The sequence below is a fragment of the Camelus dromedarius genome, chromosome 11 (assembly GCF_036321535.1).
Source record: "Camelus dromedarius isolate mCamDro1 chromosome 11, mCamDro1.pat, whole genome shotgun sequence".
In the NCBI taxonomy this organism is placed as follows: domain Eukaryota; kingdom Metazoa; phylum Chordata; class Mammalia; order Artiodactyla; family Camelidae; genus Camelus; species Camelus dromedarius.
Window position 1 is genome coordinate 7,390,626 of NC_087446.1, and position 13,341 is coordinate 7,403,966.

General features: G+C 37.7%; 1 protein-coding gene across 5 annotated transcripts in view; it reads right to left on the reverse strand.

Moving 5' to 3' along the window:
- TNRC6B (trinucleotide repeat containing adaptor 6B) overlaps positions 1 to 13,341 on the reverse strand; it is a 224,700-nt gene that overhangs the window by 140,793 nt on the left and 70,566 nt on the right. For 4 of the 5 annotated variants that reach the window (XM_064491424.1, XM_031463311.2, XM_031463314.2 and 1 more), the window contains exon 4: positions 2,254 to 2,321. The exons of the other annotated variant lie outside the window; for it this stretch is intronic. In XM_064491424.1, coding sequence (XP_064347494.1) covers positions 2,254 to 2,321 — 68 coding nt within the window. The remainder of the gene's footprint in view (positions 1 to 2,253; positions 2,322 to 13,341) is intronic. 5 annotated transcript variants of the gene reach the window in all.

Below are 13,341 nucleotides of genomic sequence, written 5' to 3' on the forward strand. Positions count from 1 at the left end.
CTTTCTAAATCCACACTTACTGTTTAAATGTTTTATGACAACCATATATTACTTTAATAATTAAAAAAAAATAACAGAATAGATGGGAATTTCATAAGTTATTCAGAAGTATGTCTCTCTCAGTATCTAGACTGTAGTATTTAGTTCCTATATCCTACTATCCAGGATTTGATCATCCTTTGCTAACTGCAGTTGAGACACAAAAAATAAAAAATAAAATTTTTCAATCTTTTTATTTCTGTTGTCTTAAACAAAAGAACACAGCACCTTTGCTCCCCACTCCCACAGAAGAGGTAGGCAGGTCTATCAGAGGAGGGCCTAGCAAGAAGATTCACTTCTGCTTTACCATTTCAATTTATGATGGCAGACCAAGCTCAGGAAAACAAAGCAAAACAAGATTCATCTGTGAAAAGGCAGAGACAAAACAATCAAGGGACAATGGTAAGGATACAACCCGTGATGCCTGCCTCAAGCCCGCCAGGGCTGTTTGAAGCTCTCTGAAAGAAGTAGAGTTTGTATAACACAAAACTTGTGGGAGAATCTGCCCCAGCAATGCTTCCTGAATACCTAAGAAGCTGATTCAGGACAGGGGTTACTGGAGCAGGTTTTCAAAGATAAAGACAGGTTTGTTTGTGAAATGAATACCCTCCAGAGAATAGAATCTTCATCTGTGTTTTAAAAACAGGCTTGATGTCATTTTCATTGTTTCCCCCAATTCACTCTTACCCATGAGACTTTGATCTTAACAGCTGCAGCTTTGCTAACCATAATACTTTTCAGGAACATAGCTCCCAAGGTTGGCAAAGGATTTCGGTTCAAGAGATATTATAAAACACTTTAAAGTCAGAAAGATCCAGGTTCAAATCCTAACTTCCATTTCAAACTGCATTACCATGGGCAAGTTACCTACTCCAATATTTGAACAGACCGGAGAAGCTGTAAGGGATGGAAATAACATATAAAGCATTAAGCAAAGTACTTTGTGTACAGAAAAGCCTCATCAAATGGGAGCTATGATTTTTATATTATAATATCTTTGATCGGAGTGTAGGGTTAAGGGAGTAGGCAGGGAGCAAGGCACCTGAAATGTTCCTGTAATTCTACTGGGACTAGATGTTTGGCATTCTAATTTGCTAAAGATTAATTGATTCCATCTGCCCATGCAGAATATAAGTGCATTTGACAGAACACAGCAAAGTTAGAATTTATATTGTAAGCTATTTTTAAAACTGCCTGGTTAGCAAATTAAACCAGCTGTGAAAATATCCTGGTTTCCATTCACAACAAATACAAGACAAACATTCTCCTTTAATGAACCTGGCCTCGTGGCAGCATAGCATATTCTGCATAATTCATTCCTAAGGGTTTTGGAGACATAATTTTTATAAGACAGACCAAAACTGAATTATTTTCAAGGTGGAAAAAAAGGATGAGAGAAAAGAGTTTCTCTACAAATTTTCAGTAAATTCCATGAATCACTGTCCCAGTCAACTTAGAAGACTACTGTCTGAATAAAAAAAATAGTAGTTATGTCAGTACTTTAAGCCACTCTTAACTGTTTTTCCTTTAAAAGGGCATATGAAACACCAGTGTGCTCTGCAACATAATTTTTCAAGTTCTGTGACAGAGGGAGGAAAAAATCTACTCATTGCCACCAAAGAGCTACCCAGAGGACTCTCAGTTTCAGATTGGAAACTTATCACTTTTAAAGAATCAGGGGAGAGATCTTGAATTATTTAGAATGTTGTCTAAGTTATAGTATTTATAATTCCTGTTCCTTTAGGGAAACAATTTGTATTTAAACAAAGATCAGAAGTATAAATAACTAAATGAAATAGAATTTTAGTAAGTACTATTCAAATAAATTCACACTTGGAATGCATATAAACAGTCTACTAATTTAGTTTACTTCATAAAGACATTGCTAAGAAAAGGAATTACCGTTTTATACTTTCTTTGGAAATCAACCAGACTGAATTAGTTCAATTTGGAACATCCTAAGCCTTAAAGCCTCTGCTAAAGCGTAACATAAATTTTGATTAGTCGAGTGTGAAAAACTACAAAGCCAACTTTCTTGTCTCTCCAGTTAGTTTGTCTATAAATAGAAGCAATGCATTAACAGCCACCAAAGCAACTTGTCAGCTCCACAATGTGCTGAACATATACATCCTCTGCAAACATGCTCTCAGCATGTTTAACCAAAGTCGTTCTAAGATCTGTAATAAGACCCTTTTTAAATAAACTGTGACTCACTGTTTGCTTTCTTCACCAGGAGGTGGAGTCTTGCCATGCCCTTCCATTACAAAATCCTCCTGTTCCACCTGCAAAGGCAAGCATCACAGGTCAGCAGAGTCAGTAACTAAGATGCAAGTCACTCCAAAGTGCCAGGGCCTGCGTTGCAGAACCACAAGGCATGTCACTATACTGCCTAGGACAGAAGCCTGAGCCAATGGTTTTCACACTCCAGGTTCACTTATGGCATCTCTCCTTGGGTGACCATACTTACAGAGTGAAAAAGGAAGCATGCTGATTTGCAACTCATAAATGTGACAAAAGATTAGCATTCAGAATATAATAAAGAATTGCTATGAATCAATAAAAAAAAGACAACCTACCAACTAAAAAAATTTACAAAATAATTGAATAGGAGTTTCACTGAAGAGGACACGTAAACAGCCCTAAACATGCAAAGATGTTCAATCTCATATCAAAATGCAAATTAAAACCAGAGAGATACCATTTCATAACAACCAGGCTGGCTAAAATGAGAAAGGTGGGCAATACCAAATGTTGCCAAGAGTGCAGAGCAACAGTAACTCAGCCACTCCCGGTGGGACGGAAAACTAGTACAACTTTTTAAAAGTCTGCCATCATCTAGTATACTTGACTATGTATTTATTGTACAAACCATTGTTTGCTCTTCTAGGTATATATATACCCTAGAGAAACTTTCGCCCATATATAAAAAAATTTTTTAGTAGCAGAAAAAAAAATACAGAACAACAGTAAAACAGAAAAATAGGCTGTGGTGTTTACGACAACAGAATCTTATACTACGTGAAAATGAATGCACTACAGCAACACACCTCAAGCTGGATGAGCTACAAAAGCACAATACTGGATGAAAGAAGCAACTCACAAAAGAATACATATGTAGTATGAATCCGTTAGTACAGAATTGAAATGTATACATTTATAGACATACATGTAACTTTATGGTTTATAAAACTATAAAGAAAAGGGACTGACCATTACAAAACTGAGGCTAATGAATATCACAGGGAGTCAAGGAGGGAACTCACTCACAATGGGCATATGCTGGGTCTTGGGGTGCAGACACGTTCTATTTCTTGGCCTGTGTAGTTGGTATATGAGTGTTTGTTTTATAATTATTCTTTTAACTGTATTTTTTTTCTCTTTTATACATATGGCTTATTTCTCAATACAAATTTTCAAAGGAAGAAAAAAGCATTTTACTATTCCAGGTAATTTACTGACCAATAAAGGATGATAAATGACAGGTATACAGCTACCTCCACAAACTGGGACTATCAGTTCTATGAAAACTCCCCCAAAAGGCATACTTTTAAAGAGTCAAGCAGATGTATTCAAGGAGATAGATATCAACAGATACATTTAAGGATTACTCCCTACTTAGAAAAATATCATCCATTTCTTACAGGACCTAGTAATCTGGAAGACAGACAACAGCAACGCAGATACATACCATAATGCAACCCAAATAAAACAAAAGGCTATCCAGCTCAGCAATCCTCTGCAGTCTGCATTTCTCAGAAATACTGGAGAAGATGGGATGGAACTAAGAGGCTATGTTTCAAAAAGGACAGACAAATCAAGAGGTTTACTCTATTTCTATTAAAAGGAGAAACTGGAGGAAGTATAAACAAGAATAATAAAAGACACACACTGCATACTGTGAAATTCAAACCAGGTTTTGACTTTTATTCTTCTCTTATGGACTTCCTGACTCCACAGCCTACTAGGCTTTGCCGAGTAGAGGGAGGATTCTCCCATCCTAAATTTACACAGTGATCTAAACCTCTAGAAGAAAAAACAGGGTTACAATGTTGCAAAAGGAACTTTATGAGGAGCTTAAGATGATCTTGATTTGGGTTGTAGTTACAAGAAACTACACATATGTGAAAAAAAATCACTAAACTGTGCATTTTATGCACTTAACTGTACGAACGTTATGCCGTAATTAGAAAAAGAAGATGACAAATTGTTTAAACTTAGTAAAGTCCCTCGGAAGCTCAAACCTAAATCATTTTCTCAAAGACAAGAATGACTATTCCCCCACTTACATATATTATGAAATTTTCTTGATCCTTCATCTTTTAAAATCCTCTCCAATTAAAGAGTTCTAAATCGTGAACTTAGTCTCTAATTACTAGTTTTTAAAAAAAAGCTTATCTATAACCAATTTTTTTCTTTTGTTTTTAATTGAAGTTACAATGTGTCAATTTCTGGTGTATAGCATAATGTCCCAGTCATGCATATACATACATATATTCATTTTCATATTTTTTTCATTAAAGGTTATTACAAGATACTGAATATAGTTCCCTGTGCTATACAGAAGAAATTTGTTTTTATCTATTTTTATATATAATGGTTAACATTTGCAAATCTCAAACTCCCAAATTTATCCCTTCCCAGCCCCTTTCTCCAGTAACTATAAGATTGTTTACTATGTCTGCGAGCCTGTTTCTGTTTTGTAGGTAAATTCATTAGAGTCCTCCTTTTCTTTTCTTTTTTAAGATTCCACATATGAGTGATATCATATGGTATTTTTCTTTCTCTTATAGCTGATTTCTAATTAGCACAATGACGAGAAGTAATAATCAAAAAGCCCACAGCTTCAACAACCTCCCCTATGCTGGCTTTTGAATCTTTAACTCCAGCTCCCATATTTTGCATACTAGTCTCCACTTGGGTGGCCCAATAGGTCCAAAATGAAGCATCAACTTTGTCTTTAAATTTCTTCTCCTTTTTATATCCCCTATCTCTGTTACATCATTTACTAAGATACTCAAATAGGAAACCTGTAATCCTACAAAATTCTCCACATTCCTTCCTTGACCCCACATTCTATTTATCACCAAGTACATACAGTGGCTCCTACCTCTTAAACAGCACCTGTTCTTTATCCCCTGTAAAGCCAGCTTCTCCAAATCTTAACTACAACAAAAGCCTTCTCACTGGTCTTCGTGCTTCTGGATCCTATCTCCCTTCAATTCATCCTCCAAACCACTTCCATCAAATGGACTTCGTAAAACGCAAATACGATCACGTCACTCTCCCTGAAATGCTTCAGTGGTGCCTTATCACCTACCTTGAGTGATTTCTGCCTAAGTGATCTTTTTTCATCTGTCCCTGCCTCACTCACCCATTCTGAAGCCCTGGCAGAGCCCACACCAACTCCTCACCTCTCTGTGCCTTTACACATAATGTTCCTTTCTGCCGTGAAGGCCCGGTCTCCTGCCGCACATACACTTCACACTCCTACTCATTCTTTTAAGTACTAATTAAAATGCTTCTCCCCAGAAGATACTACCTCCTTCACTAGGGTTCACAATTTTTCTCACTCTCCATCACCTCAGAAGGCAATAAAAACAGTCCAAAAAGATCACTGCTCCTTATTGCCACGTCCTGTTTTTCTCAAATCCGCTTCCAGGCCCTACACATCTTTCTTTTTTTCTTCTACAAATTACTTAAACACTCTGGACTTAATTTGATGATCTCCACCACTCCTTCCCCTTGACCTCATTTTCAGGAGTTTCAATATTTTTATTCATAAAATTTACACCACATCTTCACCTTCCTCCCACTATCATTCATTTGTTCAACAAATATTTATTGAGCACATATTCCATGCTAGGTACTGTGCTGAGATAATGGTGAAAAGAACAGCATTTGGCCTTGAAAAACTTACAGATTAGTGGGAGAGACAAAAAACAAAAACAAAAAACAAAACCTAGTCAATTACAATACAGTGTGAGAATGCAATGAAACAACTTAAGGGAGGAAGGGCATTTACTCTGTCTAAGGGAACCGATGCTCTAGACCTACCGAGACAGGCGCTCCATCTCCTTCCTACTTCAATCAGGAAATGGGCAGGACCCAAGGCTGGGCCTCGCCACCCATCTGCCCTGCTCCACACTGAGGTCTATGAACTCTGCACTCCGACTCGGACCACGAGCGCCTCTTCCATTCCCTCCCTCCATCTGAATCTGTGAGGAATCTTCACTGCCAGGTCTAGTACTGTGGTCTGAGGTTCTTTCCTCAGAGTCCATTCAGGGCCTCACCTGACAGGCATTTCAGTGATTTTCCTCCTCAGTGTCCCAGATTTGCTCACCACCAACTTGTTCTTAGGACATTCCTGTCTTGCCAATCCCTTACCTTTTTCTCTTCAGCTTCTGAAGTGCACAGCATAGCTGCAGAAAGTTACGAAACTGGTTCCTTTACAAATTACACCAATTAACTTCCACTCAGTTCTGACATTTCAGTGCCTCTGCCTGGGAGGCTCTTCTTCATCCTGTCTTTCTGGTGAACTTGTACTTAACCTTCAAAGACTGGTTCAAAGGTTACTTTTTAGGAAGCATTTTCTGCTATCTCCTTCCTAGCCCTTCCTCCTCCTCCCTTCCAGGTGTTCCTTCCCATTTACTCTGCAAGGCTTAGCAAGCAGCTGTGATCCATTGTTCACCCCTGCTGGTGAGCCCAGGAGGGAACAAAGTAACCTTGTCTGTGTATCCCACTCTTAACACAGCCCTTCCTGCGGCTCATTCATTCATTCCATGTAACTTCCGAATGCCTTCTAGGTGCTAAGCGCTGGGTTGAATGACTGACCTACTACACCACATTCCTCATTCACTTAACTTGTACATTTTCTCCTCTCCTCAAAGAATCCAAGTCCACCCACTAGACATCCTCTCTGGTCCATTCTTTCCGAAGGTGACAATGCCTAAGATTACCTTGTGAGCCTATCCCACACAAAGCTCCTTACTTTTTCTCTCGTGGCTGTATTATAAACCTGCGTCTTCACACATTCCTTCCCCCCACCCCCCACCCCCGTTGGCTGCTCTGCAAGGCTAACGTCATCACTTGCTTCTAAACTCATGACCTACACTACACTGCCTCCTCTGAGATCTTTCTAAGGAACCCTTCTTTCTCCCTTTCCAGTAAATCCATTCCCTCAATCTACAAGTATTTTATAATCTCTTCTATTCCGCAAAATTATTTTTGGCCTTATGATTCTCTCCAAATATCCTCCTGTTTTTCCTTCCCATTACTATGCAAATTCTTAAAAGAATAAACTATGCCCCATTACTTCCACATTCTCATCACTGAGCACTCTCTTTCACTGCCCACAACTCACAACATGTATGAACCTCCCTTCTCCCACCCTCCCAATATAAATCACAGTTTTTGTTCAATATTCAGTGCTAACAGTGCTATTACTAAATAAATAACATACAGCTGAATCATATGGAACAGTATATTTAATTTCCTTTCTTGTACAACTTTTTTCTTTTCCCTGGAACCAGCAACTACTACCTCCTCTTAGGCTTTCTTTCAATTTTTTTTGGCTTAATATTTATTATGTATTTTTCACTAATTCATCCTCAAACCCTCCAACAGAGCTGTAAATCTCCTCTTAATAAGTTCAAACACTTCAGGTAGTCTATCAAATTCATTTCAGGCTTGGAGACATTCCACAGGGGTTTTCTCCTGTTCCAGTCTAGACTGTTTGCTCTCTAGGCCGCTAAATAGCTGACACCTTGCCAAGGATGTCTCTTTCCCTTCATCTCTGGAATTTCTTGCTCTCTCCCCTTCACTGAAGTATCTGCTTCCCAGATCCTTTGTCTTCTTTTGTAGTTTATTCCTGGTTTAGGTGGGGCATATATTCCAGTAATTTCCTAATAAATGTCCTTATTTTATCCATGTACTTAACATACAGGATTTTACCCACATACATAATCAAATATAGAAGTTCAAGTTAATAAACGTCTTCCTCCCCAGAATTCTTAAGGCCATGTTCCATGTTTTCTAGTGCCCAGAGCTGCTATATAGAAATTCGATAGTATTCTAAATCCTAATGTTTTAGATATGATCTGTTTTTGCTATGGAAACTTTTAGGATCCTTTATTTCTCCTCAGTTTTCTAAAATTGCAAACCACTAGGTTTGGTTCTTTTTTCACTTACTGAGCTGGTACTGGGTAGGTACTTGTGACCTAGAAATTCAGGTTCTTCAGATTTGGGATATTTTCTCTATTTATTTGATAATTTTATCCCCTCCACTTTCTTTTCTCTCCTTCAGGAATTCCTGTTATTCAGTGTTGAATCTATAGGATTGATCCCTTAATTTTCTCCTTTATCTCTCAATTTTTATCACTTTAACTTTTTATTTTACTTTCTGATGATTCTCTTAACTTTACCTTCCAATACTTTGAATTAAACATTTTTTTCTGCTATTGCAAGTTAATTTGAAGAGCTCTTCTTCCTTGTTCTCTGAATAGTCCTTTTTTACAATCCTGTTCTTGTTCCCTGATTTTAATATCTTTTTATTTCTGAGGATATTATAGCGTGTTTTTATTTTGTTTGCATTAATTTTCTTCTGCTCCCTATATAATCTGTTTTCTCCAAGTTTCTCTTTTATCTTTGGTTTGGTCACTATCTTTTATTCACAGGTTTTTATAAAGTGTCTGGTCATCTTTGGCTATCCACTGATTTTTAAGAGTTAAGTCCTAAAGAGTCTGAAAGTGCTTTTTGTCTGTGGAGAAGGGAGAGGATTCTGCTTAACCCATGGTTGGCTTCCTGGATATCAGGACGGGACCTGGTCATTTCACTGGGAGAACTCTCAGATGCCTACATCTGTGTATTCTCTACCCCCCTCCCCGCCCCCTCCACCCCAGGCTGTTCAATTGCCCAGAGAGGTACCCCTTCAGTCCTTAGCCTAACAGGTATAAGTCTGGCTTCCAGTGTTCTGGGACTGAATTGGGGAAGAGTTAGAACAGTCTCACATAGCATGCAGACTTTGATTTAGTCCTTCAGTTTTTAGTTATGGTCCTCACCCCCATCCTCATCTCTGTCAGACTGGAAGACAGGTAGCTATCCAACTGTGAATGTGACGGGCAGGATACCTGGGGCCCTGCTCCTTGTAAATTTTGCAGCCAAACCTGCCATTTTCAGTGTCACTCCAAAAGCTTTCTAGCTTCCAAAATTTTGTTGGCATCTCTTATCTGCTTCATCTCCTCTTCCATTCACTTTCTTTCTGATGGATTTATGCTTACTGAAATCATTTTGTAAAAGTAATTTTAGTGGAGTTCTAGAAAGGAGCAGAGATTAATAACTGAGTTTAACCTACCATGTTCAGGCTACTTTTTTGGTTTGTTTTTTGGGGCAAGGGAAGAGTAATTAGGTTTATTTATTTAAATGGAGGTGCTGGGTATTGAATCCAGGACCTTGTGCATGCTAGGCAGGCACTCTACCATTGAGCTATACTCTTCCCTCTCAGGCTACTTTAAAAACCCTTTTGCCTCTACTTTCCCCTCCTCATCAAAGGTGCTCTATTTAGTGCCACCAGTAAGTTTTTTGTTGGTTGTTTTCTTCTTTTAAAAAATTATTTAAAATTTTGACAGTTTTATGAGGTATAAGTGACATATATTAAACTGTATATAGAGTATATACAATTTGATAAAATTTGATGTATGTATATACTCATAAAACCATTATCAAAATCAAGAAAACGAACATATTCACCACTCCTGAAAGTTTCATCATGCCCCTTTTTAACTGTTCCCTCCTGCTCTCCTCCCCAGGTAATCACTAATGTCATTAAAGACTAGTTTGCATCTTCTAGCGTTCACATACATGGAATCACACAGCATGTACTCTTTTCGCTCCCACCCCTCCCCTCCACTTCTCTTCTCTTTGCTTTATTGCTCTGGCTAGAACTTCCAGTACAATGTTGAACAGAAGTATAGATAGCAGACATTCTTCTTTTTTTGTTGTTCTTCATCAAAGGAGTAAAGCACTAAGCCATTCACCATTGAGTTCAATGTTAACTGTAGAATTTTCATAAAAGTCCTTTAACAGGGTGAGTAGTTCCTTTCTACTCCTATTTTGCCGAGTTTCTATCAGGAATGGATGTGACCATTGTCAAATGCTTTTTCTGCATCTGCTGAATTGATCATATGGTTTTTCTTTCTTACTTTGTTTATGTGATGAATTACATTGATTTCTGAATCTTAAACCAACCCCACATTCCTGGGATAAACCCTACCTGTTCACATATCATCCTTTTTATATATTGTTGGATTTAATATGCTAAAATTAGGTTTAGAATCTTTGCATCTATGTTCATAAGAGATACTAATCTGTAGTTTTCTTTTTGTGCAATTTCTTTGTCTGGTTTTGGTATAAGGGTAATGCTGGCCTCACAGAATGAGCTGGGTAGTATAGCTGACCCCTGAACAACACGGGTCTGAAATGCACAGGTGCAATTACATGCAGATTTTTTTCAATAGTAAATACACAGTACTACACAATTCCCAACTGGTTGAATCTGTGGATGTGGAGGAACCAAAGATACAGAGAAACCAAGTATGGGGAGGGCTGACTTTAAGTTATATTTGGATTTTGGACTGCCCAGAGGGTTGGCACCCTGAACTCCTGCATTGTTCAAAGGTGAACTTCATTCTCTTCTCTTCAAGTGAAATTATACAAATTCACATACAACCTAAGAACTTTAAATAGTATTCTACCATTTTCCACCTCCAGGCCTTTATGCTACTGCTATTGTACAATTCAGATATAAATGTTATAAATCCACAATGCATTTGTATTATTTTTGTTCAATCAATCAATTCTCTTTTAAAGAGATTTAAGTAACAGAAAAAAAGTCTTATATATTTACTCACGTAGTTTCCATTTTCTGAGCTCTTCATTCCTTTGTACAGACGCATATTTCCATCTGGCATCATTTTCCTTCTTCCTTTAACATTACTAATAGCAAGGGTATGCTGGTGATAAATTATTTCAGCTTTTGTATGTCTGAAAGAGTCTTATTTAGCCCTCAATTCTGAAAGAAATGTTCACTAGTTACAGAATTCAAGGTTAAGAGTTTTTTCTTTCAGTGCTTTAAAGATGGTGCTCTTTTGCCTTCCAATGAGAAATCTTTGTTCCTCTGTTAATAGTGTGTTTTTTCTCTCTGGTTTTAAGATTTTTCTCTATCACTGGTTTTGAGTAAATTGATTAGGATGTGCTTTGATGTGGTTTTCTTCCTTTTTCTTGTGCTTCAGGTACATTGAGCTTTTGGTATCTGTGGATTTATGGGTTTTCATCGAACTTGGAAAATTTGGGGCCGTTATTTCTTAGATATTTTTCTGCCCCCTCCCCTCTTCTTCAGAGATTCCAATTACATGTATATTAGACTGATGGAAGTTGTCCACAACACACTGATACTCTTTTCAGTTTTTTACTCTTTTTCCTCTCTGTTTCATGTTGGATAGTTTCTATTGGTAATTCTTTAAATTCACTAATCTTTTATTCTGCAGTGTCTAATCTGCTGCAATCCCATCCAGTATATTTTTCATCTCAAACATTATAGTTTTCAACTATAGAAATTTGATTTGGGTCTTTTTTAAAAAAATATTTTCCATGTTTCTACTTGACTTTTTGAACATCTGAAATACAATTATAATAAGTTTTAATATTCTTGCCTGCTAATTCTAACAAATCTGTGTCAAGTGTGAATTGTTTTCAATTGATTTGTTTTTCTTTTCACTGTTTGTATTTTCCTGGTTTTTACATGCCTGAAAATCTTTGCTTTGAATAACAGACATTGAGAGGTTTTGCTGGGTCCTGAATATTTTTGGATTCCTATTAATACTTCTGAGCTTTGTTCTGAGATAGTTAAATTACTTTGCAACAGTTTGTTTCTTTTGGGTCTTGCTGTTAGGATATGTAAAGCCAGACCTAATAATTAGTTAGGGCTCATTATTCCCCACGACTGAGTGAGAACCCTACCAGTACTACTGCTGAGTACACTACCTAATGCTCCATGAATGATAAGGCTTTCCAGTCTGGAGAAACAGGTACTACTACTGGCACTGTTTGAATGCTAGACACTGTTCCTTCTAAATCCTCTTGGGTGGGTCCCCCTCCAGCCCCAGCTCTGAGTAGTCATATGCATGTGCCATAAAGTATTCTGCTGAATAATCAAGGTGAATTCTCTACTAATCTCCAAGGTTCTCTCTCTTTTAGCAGCTCTCTCCTCTTCAGTCCTCTGTCCTGCAAATTTTGGCTGCCTCAGTCTCCCCAGACTCTCAGCAATGTTGCCTCAACTGAGAAGGCAAACGCCACTAGGCTTTCCCGGGCTCCCCTTCCCCGTACTGTGGTCTGGAAACTCCCTCAAGATAGTATGCCAGTTTCATTAGGTCCCATTTGTTTATTCTTGCTTTTATTTCTTCTAGGAGAAAATTTTTGAGATGTATGTCAGATAATGTTTTGCCTATGTTTTCCTCTAGGAGATTTATTGTATCTTGTCTTACGTTTAAGTCTTTGATCCATTTTGAGTTTATTTTTGTATATGGTGTAAGGGAGTGTTCTAGCTTCATTGTTTTACATGCTGCTGTCCAGTTTTCCCAACACTATTTGCTGAAGAGACTGTCTTTATTCCATTGTATATTCTTGCCTCCTTTGTCGAAGATTAGTTGACCAAAAGTTTGTGGGTTCATTTCTGGGCTCTCTATTCTGTTCTATTGGTCTATATGTCTGTTTTTGTACCAATACCATGCTGTCTTGATGACTGTAGCTCTATAGTATTGTCTGAAGTCTGGGAGAAGGAACCCTACCTCAGGATGACACTCGCACCCCAATGTTCATAGCAGCACTATTTACAATAGCCAAAACATGGAAACAGCCTAAATGTCCATCAACAGGTGACTGGATAAAGAAGATGTGGTATATTTATACAATGGAATACTACTCAGCCATAAAAAATGACAACATAACGCCATTTGCAGCAACATGGATGCTCCTGGACAATGTCATTCTAAGTGAAGTAAGCCAGAAAGAGAAAGAAAAATACCATATGAGATCACTCATATGTGGAATCTAAAAAACAACAACAACAACAACAACAACAAAAAAAGCGTAAATACAAAACAGAAATAGACTCATATACATAGAATACAAACTTGTGGTTGCCAAGGGGGCGGAGGGTGGGAAGGGATAGAGGGGATTTCAAAATTGTAGAATAGAGAAACAAGATTATACTGTATAGCACAGGGAAATATACACAAAATCTTATGGTAG